General features: G+C 35.4%; 1 protein-coding gene across 3 annotated transcripts in view; it reads left to right on the forward strand.

Annotated features, from left to right (window-relative positions):
• Positions 1–15,069, forward strand: part of LOC118193521 (phosphatidylinositol-3,5-bisphosphate 3-phosphatase MTMR14-like) — a 79,257-nt gene that overhangs the window by 53,043 nt on the left and 11,145 nt on the right. For 2 of the 3 annotated variants that reach the window (XM_085826708.1, XM_085826709.1), the window contains 4 exons: positions 2,688–2,758; positions 9,650–9,727; positions 12,255–12,318; positions 14,819–14,981. In XM_085826708.1, the coding sequence (XP_085682834.1) occupies positions 2,688–2,758; positions 9,650–9,727; positions 12,255–12,318; positions 14,819–14,981 (376 nt within the window). The remainder of the gene's footprint in view (positions 1–2,687; positions 2,759–9,649; positions 9,728–12,254; positions 12,319–14,818; positions 14,982–15,069) is intronic. The other variant, XM_085826710.1, reaches the window with a different exon arrangement.

Genomic DNA, 15,069 nt, shown 5'->3' on the forward strand with positions numbered 1-15,069 from the left:
GTTCGCAATGTCCGTCTATTCATATAGTACGAATCGGTACAGTGTGCTGCAAGCACACGATGGGGCTCGCAGTTCAACATGATACACTTGGTAATTGAACCATAATTCCAGATAGTTCATGTCGGTTCACTGCATTTCACTCGATTGGAATCTGCTCTGTTACACGGTAAGGCACTGATGACTTAAGATTGAAGGCGCGTTAGAAGTGTGTGGTGGGGATAACAATGGCACTCTGAAATTATTGCAGAATGAGAGGACTGAAGATTTACAGTGGCATATATAGTCCTTATTTGTGGAGGTAGTCGATGTTCTTTATCTTACTGAATGTTTCTCGGTGCTTGATTAGAAATCGCCTGAATTGTAGACCTGGGTTGCTTGGATGATGGATATGGTGAACAGACGTCATTGGACAGTTGAAGATGCATGCTCTGGGTCCCCACTGCTTTCTTAAATACATTTTGATGTTTTTATACCAGCCTATACAGGACACTTAAGTACTCTCCAAAAGTAAGCGATTGTTGTGTAGTATCTTCAAAGATTTACGTGTTGTTCTTTAAGGAAAACTCAATGGGCGGAGCTAGTTATGCCGGTATGGATACCTAGGCCGAAGTCCTATACCAAACTAACAAGATATTGTCGAGCGTAACTTAAAAAATAGCATTTCGTCAGGTAAATATTAGAGTTGATGAAGTAAAACAAAGTTCGTTAAGTGAGCCTAAACATAAAGAGATAGCAGTGTCCGTCGTCAGAAACCTAAAATGTTTTTCCAGCTCGCTCAACCATTATTTTCCAGCTCTTTTGAGTTCCCAAAGGGCGTGACTGAAAGAGTTCCTTAAATTCATTTCTTACGGAATATCGCAGAAATAAGTGAAGCATTGCAACGTATTTGGCAAGAAATGGCGAATTGCATTGATATTATGCGGGTGATTAAAAAAAGTCTAGTTGCATACGTGTCAAAAAATTAACATTCTTTCTTCGCAATGACTTATTATTTAGTTTTGTTTGCAATTGAAGAAAATATTAAGTTTTGTAATTGGGCGATTCTTTCTCGATAACTATATATTTCAAAATAGTTTCATTAATTATCTTAACGTTTCAGACACGAACTTTTCTAAGCCCATATTTATTTAATTTATGTAACATAAAGCATGAGCTACTCGATTTAACCCGCTTCTGTTTTCGAAACTTGCAAGAATCGAACTCAAAGCCTTAAGTTAAGCATATTTTTGTAGATAAATAACGCCAAGAGGTAAAATAGCTTTAGTTCTATTCTCGCAGCAATTTTGCTCGAAGCTAAATGGTAAAATTAGTTTTGCTTCAGAATTTCTAGAACTTGCGTTTCAAATGAAAAATATAATTTTATCTTCCAAGGGACGCCAAATTGATGTGATGAAATTGCAGAATGAAATGTTTTCCGTTCTTAGTACACAGAAAGGGGCACAAAATCTTCAGTTGTCCCCGGGTATTGAAAACCCTAGCTACGCCTCTGATGACATACATGACATTAATCACAATGAATCAGAGTCTGTCTATCCTAAATTAGTTGCTATATTTGATTTGTTAATTTTGTACTGGTTATTGATACTGAAGATTTTATGATTTCGTTTGAACATATTTCAGAAATTTCAGGGTGCTACGTTATCAGTCAACAAGATTTAGTTACTAAGTTTTCCCTCCTTAAATCAGTACCAAATTGGTTTAAAAAATCCAGGGTTCAACACCCTTAAGTCACGTGCCATTTTGTAAGGACTCTGCCATCAGTATTCGCATAATATCTTAATCGCAGACCTTTTCAAGTCAAGTGCGGAGAAGCTATTTCTCGCAAGAAAATAATTTTTAGTGGGGTACCACAGGGACTCTTGTCTTTTCAACAATTATATTAACGACTTGCCAAGCCCTCCTGACTGTAAAATTTTGAAATATGCAGACGACACGGTCGTCCTTATGGACTCACTTAGCCCAGTTCTCACCATGGACAAATTGTTCGTAAATAAATGGTGTGAGGATTGGAAGATAAATTTAAACTCGAGCAAATGTTGTATTGTCCTCTTCAGACGTTACAGAAAAAGTGTATTCATCCATAATGAGATCAAAATTAAAAATGAAGTTGTCCCTCGCTGAAAGCTCTTACAAATTTTTGGGAGCTATTATTGATAATCGGCTCACTTTCGCTCATCGTGTAAAAGCAGTGGCAAATAAAGCAAATATGGCTTTTTGTGCGCTATACAGCCTTATAGGCAAGAACTCTAAATTATCGTTAAAATCAAAAGAACTCTCTTATCTCAACCTTAGGCCCACCAGCGGCCGAGCGGTAAAATCGCTGAACACTGGTAGCTCGGTCCAAGGTTCGAATCCCGCGAACGGGCTGGCTGCATGGGCGTTTTCGTGGTTTTCCCCATGTGTAACGTGTATACGAGCCAGTTTCCTTCAGAAAGTCCTCCACGAAGGCATCCCTCCCTTTAGGCAGATAGCCCTAGTGTGCTTTGCCGTATTCTCAATACACCAACACCAGAAAATAAAATTTTGTGGTTTAATGTTGTAATACTGATTGCAGGTCATTTTTCTTCCTTTAATAAACTTTCTATAAACAACACTGTTGTAAACCTAGTTTTAAGGACCTTTTCGAATTTTATTCAGTTATAAACAACTCGAGATTTCAGTAATAATTTGATTAAATTCTCTTCCAGGTTGCGAATTCTTCGAAGAATATCATCGAAACGGCAGAAACCCTGAAGGTTTGAGATTTGATTGGGAAGCGGTGAGTCTCTGAGAATTTCGGCATGTGTCTTTGGTGGTTATCCTATGCAGTATAAATTTTCAATTCAACTTTAATTTATTTAAAATTAAAACTCTTACTGCAACAGTAAGTAAGGAAGGGTTTTAGAGAAGTCGGATTTCTCTCGTTTTCTCTTAGACTCAAAAATAGCCTATAAAAATTGAAATTCGAAGTGCTTTCAATTCAAAAATGTGTACAGAATTTTTAAGTGTTAACAATAATGAATATAACCCATTCTGTAAGGTTCGGCCAGCGTTCTCCACTGTTAAAAGTTTCAAGGACTGTGGTTAACCTACAGTAACTACCTTCTCTATTGAACGTCTTACTCACTCGTGTGAGTGGGTTTCAAGACTGGCCCTTTCTGAAGTTTCCTTGTAGCTCGCTAATGAAGAAATATAAGCCAGTACCATCTAAACAAAAATTGAGTTTTGTACCTCCGCTACATTTTACCATGACGATTTTCAATTTTCTGAATAGAAATATTAAATATGTATATAGCCATTTGCACAACTTATTGGCATATTTGTATTAAATATGCACACATAACCAATTTTTAATCTAATACTTTCATTATTTTTATTAAAATTTGAGGTACAATACTTCAATTCTAAAATTTAGTTAAATTTGGGCATGTTAAAGACTGATTTATTTCTTAATGTCTAGTCTTATTTCACTTAGTTTTAACCGTAAATTAGGATACACTTTTAATTTTGTTCTGTATTATATTTTTCAAATATAACAGGGAATAAAATCCTTGTTTACTCAAATAGGTTGTGCAAAAAGGCAAAAAATTTAAGAGTTTTATTTTAACTGCCTTTAAATTATTTTCTCTGTTAAGCCAAACGTTAACAATTATTTTTGAAATCTTCAGTTAAAGTTCGGTTACAGGAAATTACTATCAAGTGTTCTTTTTCTTCACGAGAATTCGCGAAAATATTTTTAATTTGATAGTTAAAATACTTTGTCTCTTTGCGTACCACCGGTTGAGAATCGCTGCAGTCCTTGATGCAGCAATTAGTCTTCAAGAAAATAAACATCAGCCATCGAAGACAATACGACGAAGTGCACTCTGCGGTGCTCAAAAAAAGCCTACAAGAATAGTTTGGGAATGCAGCACAATGAGTTGCACTCTGCTTGAAAGAGTTTCCATGAGTACCATAGACTGATTTGTAGGGATATGTTCTGTGGGCTGTGGTCACCATGGAGGTAGGAAGTAAGATGGAGTCGCCCTAAACAAGTTTCTCCGTACCCTGCTCTGAAGCACCGGCGATCCCTACGTGGTGACCAAAACATTGGGTCATTTACCATTGAGTTCTATGGGATTTGACGCGTTCGGATGTAAATATTTTGTAATTACGTAGCAAATATACATATAAATGTATATATTTTCTTTTTCTACAAGACTTCAGAGTCCTAAGTATGTGAAAACAACATATTTTTAAACAACATTTCATTCTGAACGGAATTAAATGCTATACTTTTCACAGGACAGTTTTCTCAGAATGGTTTAATTTGAATGAAATATTTCCACAAGTTTTCGTTAATTAGATTAGAAAAAAAATTTAAGGTAATTCGATTTTATTCGATTAAGGTACAAAAATTAAGATCAAAGTTTATTGTATTATTAATATTAAAATTACGCATTATTTCTTTTCTATTTATAGAGCTTCTTCCTAAAATACTTTCTTAACTATGACATGATTTTTTGGTTTCTTTTAAATCGAAAAATGTAAGTCAATTTATAATTAATGCTCTATTCGGTTCATTTTAAATTAGAGAATTATTAGGAATTAGCGAAATACTTTAAATAAGTATTATTATTATAAATTTATTTCGCTAATTCCTAATAATTAAATAGGTATTAAATAGTATTTGACTTTCTCTGAACATTTCTGAAAGGGAATAAAATAAAATTTTTTTAAAGTATTGTTTAACTTGTAACTGAGTTATTATAAAATGTAAAGGGAATAATTCTTTTCATTATACTTATCAGATTTTTTTAACCCTTCATTTCAGTGCGCATCTCATAGCATTTGCTTTACAATACCTTTTAACAGATTGCTTTCCAATACGAACAATTCTTGCTTAAATAGTTTTATAACGTATTTGTCAACAGGATTTCATGTTTACAATTCAATATTAAGGTTATTATATATTTAGATAACATTTATAATCATTATAAATTAGATACATTTAATCATTAGATTTCTTCACAGTACTTTCACAGTTGTTTATAAGTGAATAAATTCTTCATTTCAAATACATTTATAAATAATTTAATGAATATTTAAGTATTTTGTCAAAGGCAGATACATGCATTTTGCAAGCACATGCATAAATACCCATACAGATTTCCTATTTATCATTTCCGGCATGTGCAAATCTTTAATTTCTGTGCATTCACTATATTTTTCGTGTAAAGTAATCTACACTAATTTAGCATACACACGAAAGTTTTACATAAAAAATATATAAATAAAATTTGAATGAAAATTCTAAGTGTTATTTTTAATACCCACTCAAAGGTCAGTTTTTCTTCAAAATTCCTCCACGATGGCATCTCTCTCTTTAGGCAGATAGCCCTTGCATGCGTTACTCTATTTAATAAAAACTTAATCTGACCTATGTGCCTAATTGCAAATATTTTAACATACATAATTTTATATTTACATTTAGCCATCAAGTTTCAAACTTTTCAAATCTTCTAGGAAATAAATTTTGGCAGATCTCTTTTAGCAATTTTCTTAAAATCTATATTTTTGTAGTGCAACAGTTTAGAATTTTATAAAACAAATTCATAATTAAAATCGCTATTAGTTATCGAAAAATAACCAAGATGTGATTTTTGCGTAAATGTCAGTAAACTATACAAATTGCTATTATCCATCACACTATGAATGTTTCTTTCATGCGAGAGTGTCCCTTTTTCGATTTCTATGAAACTGTCGTGTGTCGAAATACTATCAGAATCTTGTCAAGCGAGCTTCTGAATGTAAACAAAGAACACCCCGTCTGGTGACCCAAGCTTCAAAGCAGTGCTTCACTTCTAGCGCGGAATGGCCCCTCCTCCCTTTCCTACCTCCATGGTGGTCACCGACACCAACCACCAGAAATGGTAATTTTTTCACGCATCTTGGACAAAATATGTGTGTTTGTCTGAAATAATTTCATTGTAACACCTTATATAGTAAATAAGCGGACAATTAAGTTAGCTTTTATAGTATCGCGGTATGTAACGCCAATAAGAGTTCCCTTACAAACTCCTCTTCGAATGTAATACTACCTTTTCAGCGGGCAGTTCTGGTCTTTTGTGCCAAAATTAGTTAACCCGCCTACAGTCTTCCCAATAGCTTGGCGAATGTACAGCATGACCTTAAACTCGGACATTAATAAAGCTATGCATTTAACTTGCTTACCTACTCGGAAATCTGTTTTCTTTAAAGGAGTTTTTTAAAGATTTCATTTTGCATAATTTCCTCCTCTTTGGTCCATAGTTGACCACGGGGGCAAGACCGCTGAACAGTTGACAAGTCAACTTGGATTCAAATCCCACAAAAGGATGGGTTGCACGCTTTAGCTGACGTAAGTATGTGGGCCTACCATCAGCCGACGGGTTAAATGCTGAACACTGGTATTTCGACGACCTGGGTTCGATTCTAGGCAAATGGCCTAGCTGCACGTGAATTTTCGTGTTTTCTTCGTGTGCAACATGGATACGAACAAGTTCTCTAAGAAAGTTCTCCACTAAGACATTCCTTCTCTTACGCCCAATAGCTCTCGTGTGCTTTGCCGTTATCAAATGAACCAAACCAGTATTAGTACGAATAAACATCTTTGTGGATCTTTCCACGTTGCTTGTTAAGCAGAGCGGTTTTGTGCTTTGCCTTACGGATTAACAACCCACCCTTTGACTCGTGTGAAAACTATCAAATCTTATTTGTAAAAATTGTACCGCTCATTATTTTTGCAAATATTTTCAAAGATCCGGTGCTATTACGTTTTGTTAAGTGCTGCATAACATTTTGTTGTGTAACAAGCTAACTATAAGAATAGATCTTTAATTTCCTTCACACTGGCCCTGCATACATTCCAAGAAATGGTTGCTGAAGAACGTTTGAAGGGGGTAAATATTGGTTACCACTCTCTTTAACGTATTTCTAAGCGACACGTGGATAATTCTTAAAATGATTATAGGAGATTCGTTATTTGGTTTCGACGCATGATTAAAAGTTGTGAAATTAATAGGATATTTAGCCTTTACTAGCCCACACTGTTTTCCAGTGAAGCTATTACTATGTATGTTTAATGTGTGTGGGTGGTAAGAGAAGCAAGCTGTTAAGTCTGAAAATGTTAAACGTAGGTGAAATATCAAATTTTCAAAATCTTCCTGATTATAGGCATTTAAAACAAGCTTCGGTTTTCGAAACATACCTTGATTCGAATTAACGTATATTCCGGCATATAATGCGCACTTATAAGGTCGAACTTTAAGGTATATTCGGCGTATAATGCGCACTTATAAGGTCGAACTTTAATTTTAAGGTATATTCGGCGTATAACGCGCACCCTGTTGCCAAGTGGGTCATGCCAGTGTAGAAATAGTGTGCAAGTGGATAATAAAAGCAAAGAATGAAATTAATCCCAACATTAGTCATTTAAAGAATGTAGACATAACAGTGTAGATGGAACAAAAGATATTTATAGATCAGAATAAGTGACGTTAAATATCAACCCGAATCCGATATGACTAAAGGTATAACGGAAGATTAATAGACTAATTTTTCCTGTTATCCGAGAATGAAATTTTTTAAATTCATAGTATGTAATTTCTTTTAAATAAACAGGATTTAGGTACAGGTAGCAATCGAATTTTTTTGCATGCTCGTTTTTCCTTTTTTATATGCGGCTTATAGCGCGCACCCATAATGGAGTTTATTTTGTTGTGTTAGTAGTGCGCGTTCTACGCTGGAATATACGGTACGAAACATCTGCAGTTAAGTGGTCCTTTTAATTTCATTGTAAACAAACATCTGCAGTTAAATGGTCCTTTTAATTTCATTGTAAACTCACTTTTCCGTGTACGCGTACAGGGTTTCTTATCCTTACAACGTAATTAGTGCTTGGTAGACGTGTACTTATTCAGATTTACAAATATTATCAAGAACTTAGCTCCATATAGCCAACCGGATACGATTGTTGAAAGTGTTTCGAGCTGTGTTCAAATACCGTAACGTGTTGTCTACTTTGCATTTTTTAGTGTCCTGTCCAACTTAATTTTCTTAAAAAAATTCAATTCGATACAGGTTCAGTTAGGCTGGCTATATGGTGGTTTTTTGCCGGGCACAATGTGAATTAAGGGTTAGTTTGCCTAGGAAAGCCCTCCACGAAAACCGTCCATTTTTTGTCTTGCTAGCTGCTGTATAGCTGCAAAGCTTTCGTTTATTACATTTTTAAAGCGAGCATTTTCTTACTGGAAACGAAGCATTCCAATGAAAGAGATTAAATTTTTGAGATTCATAAATATGTAATTCATTTAAATTTTAAAAATTGAGAGTAAAGGGGTATTTTACTTTCAACGATTTTTATATTGAGATACGCGACTCGCTCTGCGAAAACTTCATTTTGCGAGTAATCCATGTCCAGGGCTAACTGTATGTTTACTGTTTCTGATATGCATGAAAAGAAATAATCAGAAAAAACTGGAAGAAATATTATAGTGGATAACTTTTCAGGGTTGGCTCGAATATCGGCCGTCACAAAGATCAAGTTGTAGTGAGATGGCAATCAAATTTTTCATGCGTTTTCAGTTGCATCGATGGGGCCATACACTTCGTTCTTAGCCAGTCACTTAACCAGTCGGTATAGATTTAGTCAATTAAATCAATCGATTTCGAAGGCTAACAGGTACCTTTTCATCAGAAGCAAAATTGGAAATTAGCTTTGATACTTTTTAATAGACCTGTGTCAACAGTAATTTCTTCTGCTATTACAGGCACCTCAAATAACACCGGTTTGGGGGAGACTTCGTTATTTACATCATAGGAAAAAAAATTCAACAGGGGATTGCAGGGATAGGAAGACTAGCCCTGGTCAGTGTGTTATGAGATAGCATGAACTGTGAAGTAATTCGTGATAACGAAGTAAAGATGTTGGAGTACTGTAAGCCAATCGGATGTGAGTATTATAAACGAATGTCTGAAGTGGGATTTCTGCGACAGTGCATAGTATTTAGATTTAAATTTTTCTAATTCGTGTCTAAACTTGTTGGAGAGGTTAACAGTCGTATTTTAAAGTAACAACAGTCGTATATTTAACCTACGGCAGTAAAGCGAACAAGAACGTAGCACCATCTATTCGGGAAAATGGTAACAAAATTGAAAGTTAAGTAAATGTAATTTTAAGAGAGGGAGGCCTGGATTGTAACTAAACGAGATATATTTTTGTGAATGCGTAAAGCTTCAAAAAAATTCATAAACTGGAGATGCTTTTTGAGTAATTTTTGCGGAGCCCCAAGTCAAAATTATGAGTAATAAATTTTCAACTCTGATTAGCTATCGATTTAATTTCACGTTTTAAAACGAGATTAGTGTTCTTTGATATGAGACAACGTGCTTTTGTTTTGGCTGATTTATGCCAAACATCAGCTTGTTGCTGTGCTTTGTTTCACTTTTCCGTGTTTCTCTTTTCGTTTAAATCTAAATTTCTTTAGTTTTTTGGGTAAACTTTTCATTAACGTACCGATAGATGCAGCCTTTCATTCGAAATCTTTTGAATATTTTCGCTAAACATTCAGAAGATGACCTTCCTCGTTCAAGAGGAAAATGTGAAATTTAGTTTCAGATCATTTATTTAAATCTGGTTTTTTGTTTACAGCCTACCGTAACTGTAGAATGTAAAGTACCTAAAAACTTCATTATGTATTTTCCGGATACGGACTATAGCCAGTATAAGGTAAGAATTTCTAATGAAAAAGTTTCTTAAAAATAAGTTTGATTTCATTTTTCAAATTACATACTTGATCTTCTATTTTAATCCGCTGTTCATAAGTTTCTAAACTACATTTATAATCCGGGAATCGGACTTCTGGTATACGCGCCCAGCGTGCCGACCACCACTTAACGAAAGCATGCCAAGAAGGCGGTAGTAATACCTTGTATACTCCTCCTTTTAAAGGGCGACTGGGTGTGAAGAATCATCCACCACCCTTCGGATCGGGCGCCAGTGTAGACATTGGGTATCAAGATGAAACATTAGCAACGCCTTCGCCGGGAATCGAACGCGAAACTCTGGAATACGCGCCCTGCGTGCAGACCATCACACTAAGAAGGCAGGAGGAATACCTTATATATAACCTCTAATTTATCAGTTTTGCCCACCAGTAGCCGAACGGTAAAGTTTCTGTATACTGGCAGTTCGGTCTGATGTTCGAATCCCGCGAAAGGGCTGGCTGCATGGGTCTTTTCATAGTTTCCCGCATGTATATTGTGTTAAAACGTCTTCCATGAATGCATCCCTGCCGTCCGTGTAGTGCCCAAACTTAAACAAAAAATAACCTCACTTTTCACGTGTACGGATTTTTGACTTCCGATGCTTTTTGTTAGTTACATTGACAAATCGCTGATCACTGGTAGTTCAGTCCGGCGAACGGGCTGGTTTACCCCATGTTTAATGTGTATACGAGCCAGTTTCCCTTGGAAAACGCTTCACTAAAGTATCCCTACCCTTGGGCAGATAGCACTCTAGTCTTTTGTTATAAATATACCATATTCTAACAAGATTTTAATGAGCAATAGAAGAGGAATGAATTCCTTTATAGTTATGTTTGAGCAAGAGTAAAGAGAGCCGAAATTTTAATCTTTAACAAATTATGGGTTAATCTTTTCCTTTATTCATAGTAAGGTTAATTGTTTCAAAGTTATTTTAATTGGTTGACTTAACCTATTACCATAAGCATTTCAACTTTGAATTTTTCTCTTAAAGAATACGAATTTGTTGTTGCACTACTTTGTAAGCATCAAATTTAATTGTGAGTTTAATTTTAAATGTATTTATACTACTGTGTTTAAATGAAAAGTTTATTTAAATTTTGCAAATGTCTAACATTTTGTATTGAACTAAAAACTATTTCGTGATGTCTGGAACGCATCAAAATTCGGACTGCAAACAGGCGTAAGAGAATTAGCGTTTAATAATATTGAAAACTTGCATTCTACCTCCGATATTAAAATTTTAGTTAACTAGATCTAAATTGGCGAAAGTAGGTATTCAATTATTTTTCGATATTAAACTCTGAATACGACGTTGATCTAAACGCTGTTGAACGAGTATTTTAAGACTGCAACTTTTCATCACTTGACTCCTTTGAACATGCCGAACATTTTTGCAAGCAGGTTGAGTTTGAGACCATATGCGGTCAAAGTGATCCTACGTTTCCTACTTTAAGGAGGCTGTTAATTACCTTTTATTTAAGAGTTAAATAATGGAGCAATTAGTAAATACTAGAATAATTAGTTTCAAACACTTGTTGTTAGTAGCAAAAATTCTTAATTTTTCTCACCTGACCTCCAATATAGAAGAGTATATATTATAAACATCTACAAATTAAAATACTATTCCAGATTTCTGAAAGCATTTAACAGAATTCTGTTCGGCTATATTTGCAAATTTACATCGAGAATAAGCCCAGCGTATTTTTTCTAGACTTCAGAAAATTTTTGTAATTTAAATACCGCAAAAGTAAGCATAGGACTAGATCCGATCTAGAACTCTATTTTTAACGCAATCCTAAACATATTTTAAAAATGGCATTTAAAAGAAAATGCTCACGAAAATTTCCATTTCTGAAACTCGAATAACTAAATCTGTAGCTATGGTTACCACTAGTTGTTGCCAGATTTATTCTCGCAAAATATCACACAGCACTTCTATTAAGCGAAAAATAGATGCTTCAAAAATGACCATCGTCATTGCTATTTCAACTAAAATTTCACCTTCTGTATAAACTAAATCCCTTCCTGAGTTCTTTGGATGAGCCATGTTATTCTAACTAGAAAAATCAAAGCGTTAAAACATGTTTAAATACTTGATGAAAGCCTGGCTAAGCCGGTGTTCTTTAACCATGCTTGGTCACAAAATCATGATTCCCATATTATCCAGACTGTTCTACGCACTGTATATAAAACCTTGAATTATGTTTAAGTTCCTTTGCGCTAAAAGTTTTTAGATATCTAATTCGGAAATTTTTCCCAATTTATAATTTTTTTAATATCCTTTAACTTGCAAAATCTAACTCTGTACCTCCAGAACTTCTGTCGAGTACATTTATAGCTTGCTTCATTTAAAATTCCAGTATTTCCTATCATATAAAAACTCAAGTGCTCTTTATTATGCTTCAAAATGTTACTTTGGTACTCGGTCAGGTCACGGAAAAATAGCGTCTCTGAACATTTTAACTTAAATACTTAATATTTTTTTCTAGGACTGGGATCTCGTTAAGTTAACCGAAGAATACCTCTTGATTCAGCTGGTAGTCATTACATCAGGTAAGTAAGTCATTCCTAACATTTCTATATGTCGGTACGATTAAATTTCCCTTCAGCCTTCCACGAAGGCATTCCTCCACTTCGGCAAATAGCCCTATCGTGTTTTTTTTCCTCACTCGAATAAACCAAACCATTGTGTATTGAAATGACATAACCGGAACGGAAAATTAGTATTGCAAATTTTGTATATAGATGACTTTGGTGCAATTATATACGTGAAACTGTTGTATTTTTTGAGTACTGTTAACATAATCTAGAGGCAAGTTATCCCGGAAAAGTACGAATACAAGGCAAGTCCCATTTAATATTTAATAAAATGGGTATCTCGGTAATTTAGCCGTATATCGCCAAGCTGGCAATAGTTCTGGGCACTAATTTTCTTGCATTTGGCGACAAACGGCCAAAAGTTGCCAAATTTGGCCGCCATTTGGAGACATTTTGGACTTAATTTGTCAATTTTCTAAACGTTCACTTTAACCTCTAGCTCTATTCATACATAAATACATTTTTACTTTTATCAGGCGAATCTCAAACCAGACGCATAATGTAAAATATTAGCTGAGCTAAAATGCGAGTTTTCAATCATTTCAGATTAGATTAATGGTTAATGTATCATGTTCATGTCTAAAGTAATTTCTTAGTTTATTCCTTTAATCTTTCGGCAGTTGCCAGATCAATTCTTTCTTCCCAAATAAGAGTGATGTCTATCAGTTGTAAATTTAATGAATGTGCAAGATGTTGAATACATAAAATCGCGAAATTCTGATATATTGGTACTAAAATGCCACTTCACACTTAATTGGTAGAAACAATGGCCGTAGACCTTTACTTCCGTATGTTAGTTCCCCTTAAGTAAACCATTATTGGTACGTGAAAAATCCGCTAGATGGAGGCACATAAGCACGAGAAGTGCTGATTCCTTCTTAGAACAGTGATTATTAATAATCTTGACCAAATGAATCTTGGTAAGCAATTACATGGCATGTAAAAGCAAAGTGCACTGGAAACTTAAGTAAAATGAAAGATAACATGAAAAATAGAGCAAAATCAACTACGTACTTGTGAGTTCGTCTCGCGAACTGTAACATAACCTGATGTAAATCCTACCTTCGCTGATGACTAACTGGACAAGGACTCCAAAGATACGCGGGAATATTCTGTAAGAAATAAACACCATACTTCAGCTTAAAGTCTGCAACATCCGCGGGTCGCGCAACCGGTATAGTGATTGCCGTGCCGAAAGGTCCGGTTTCGAATCCCGAAGAAGGCATGGATGTTTATAAATGTATAGTGTTCTTGCGGCATGGGGACGCTCTAAATATGTGGCGGGACGAAAGTCCTCTTGAGTGGCTGATTATAGAGGGAGAGGGGTGGGAGACCATCGACCCATGCCCCGTGATGCTCTCCATCAATTGTGGGGTGGGGCGGAACTGAGCTAAATCGCACTGTCGCCTGCAAGGTGCTCAAAGCTGTTGCCGACGACAGGAGTATCTTCCCAACAGGAATTTAGTGGACTGGCTCAAACAAGTGAGCATTAGTCGACAAGATCCGCGTTGCACAGTGTGTTAGGATATCTGATTTATTCTGTGAAGTTTAATTCTGGTGACTACAAGTGTTCGTAGCAAACCAGCTCAACTTATCTATTCATAATTTGGTCTCTTCATTTCTACGCCTGCCTATTATCTTACTAAAGGTCATATCCATGGTAAGTTCGAATGTTGTGAAATGGTTTGCACATGTTTCAACCATCAGAAATCTTTGTAGAACCACGGGAGAATAACCCACTGGATGTCAACTGAAATTCTGATGTTCCTGTGATGCTGCAGCAGTATAAATGTTGCTATATGGGAGATCTTTAATGAAATTTCTTTCACACATCCTTTAATCTGCTCGAAACTGATTAAAAGCATTTGGTTGATGTGGACTACAGATTTCGTGTCTCCAAGCGTCCATTGTTGGAATTTGCTAAACCTAGGCAAACTGCGTAGCTGTAAACTATATCCTCACTTTATCAGGAATAAGAGAACTGAATTCTAGGCTCCTCTGTGGAAGCAACGTTAGAAAGATCTCGCGTGAACTCCTTTTCAAGTCATAGCCGAGAATTCTAAAATTATTCAAAACTTGAAAAAGGTAGCATGCTTATGTTCATCCATTTTTTAACAATCACATTGCGAAAGTTCAGAGGGCAAATTCATAGCCAAAGCGTTTTCTTGAAAAATTAATGCAAACTAATATTGTACCGTTAGATCTCCGAAATGATGTGACCAATCTTAAATTTAGAGATTAAATCATCAGAAACAGCCGTTACGAACTTTAAAAAAATGTCAAACTTTATGCTTACTAATACATAAACAGCCACTGCTATTTGCATAAGCTGATCTATGTACTTTGGCTAACTCTCACGAAATAAGTAATCTTCAAAATCCGTTAAAATTCAAATACCTAATTATCTCTAACGAAAACTTATTCTAGAAGAAAATGCATTCTATTCATTCGTTAGGTAACCATAGCGCCCTAGTTCATTGCATCTCAGGTTGGGATCGTACACCCATGTTCGCATCTCTTCTCCGGTTGTCTCTTTGGGCCGACCACTGGATCCATGACGAACTAACTCCCTTACAGATGGCGTACCTAACCCTTGGGTACGACTGGTACCTTTTCGGGTAAGTCAAATTCCTCAAATGGTATAACTTTTAGCGAATTTGTCTTAAAAAAAAGCTGTCTTGGTTTAATTCTAAATATTAATTTTAA

This window comes from Stegodyphus dumicola, chromosome 11 (genome assembly GCF_044657685.1).
Source record: "Stegodyphus dumicola isolate Sdum_Otavi_A_Nest chromosome 11, ASM4465768v1".
Classification (NCBI taxonomy): Eukaryota; Metazoa; Arthropoda; class Arachnida; order Araneae; family Eresidae; genus Stegodyphus; species Stegodyphus dumicola.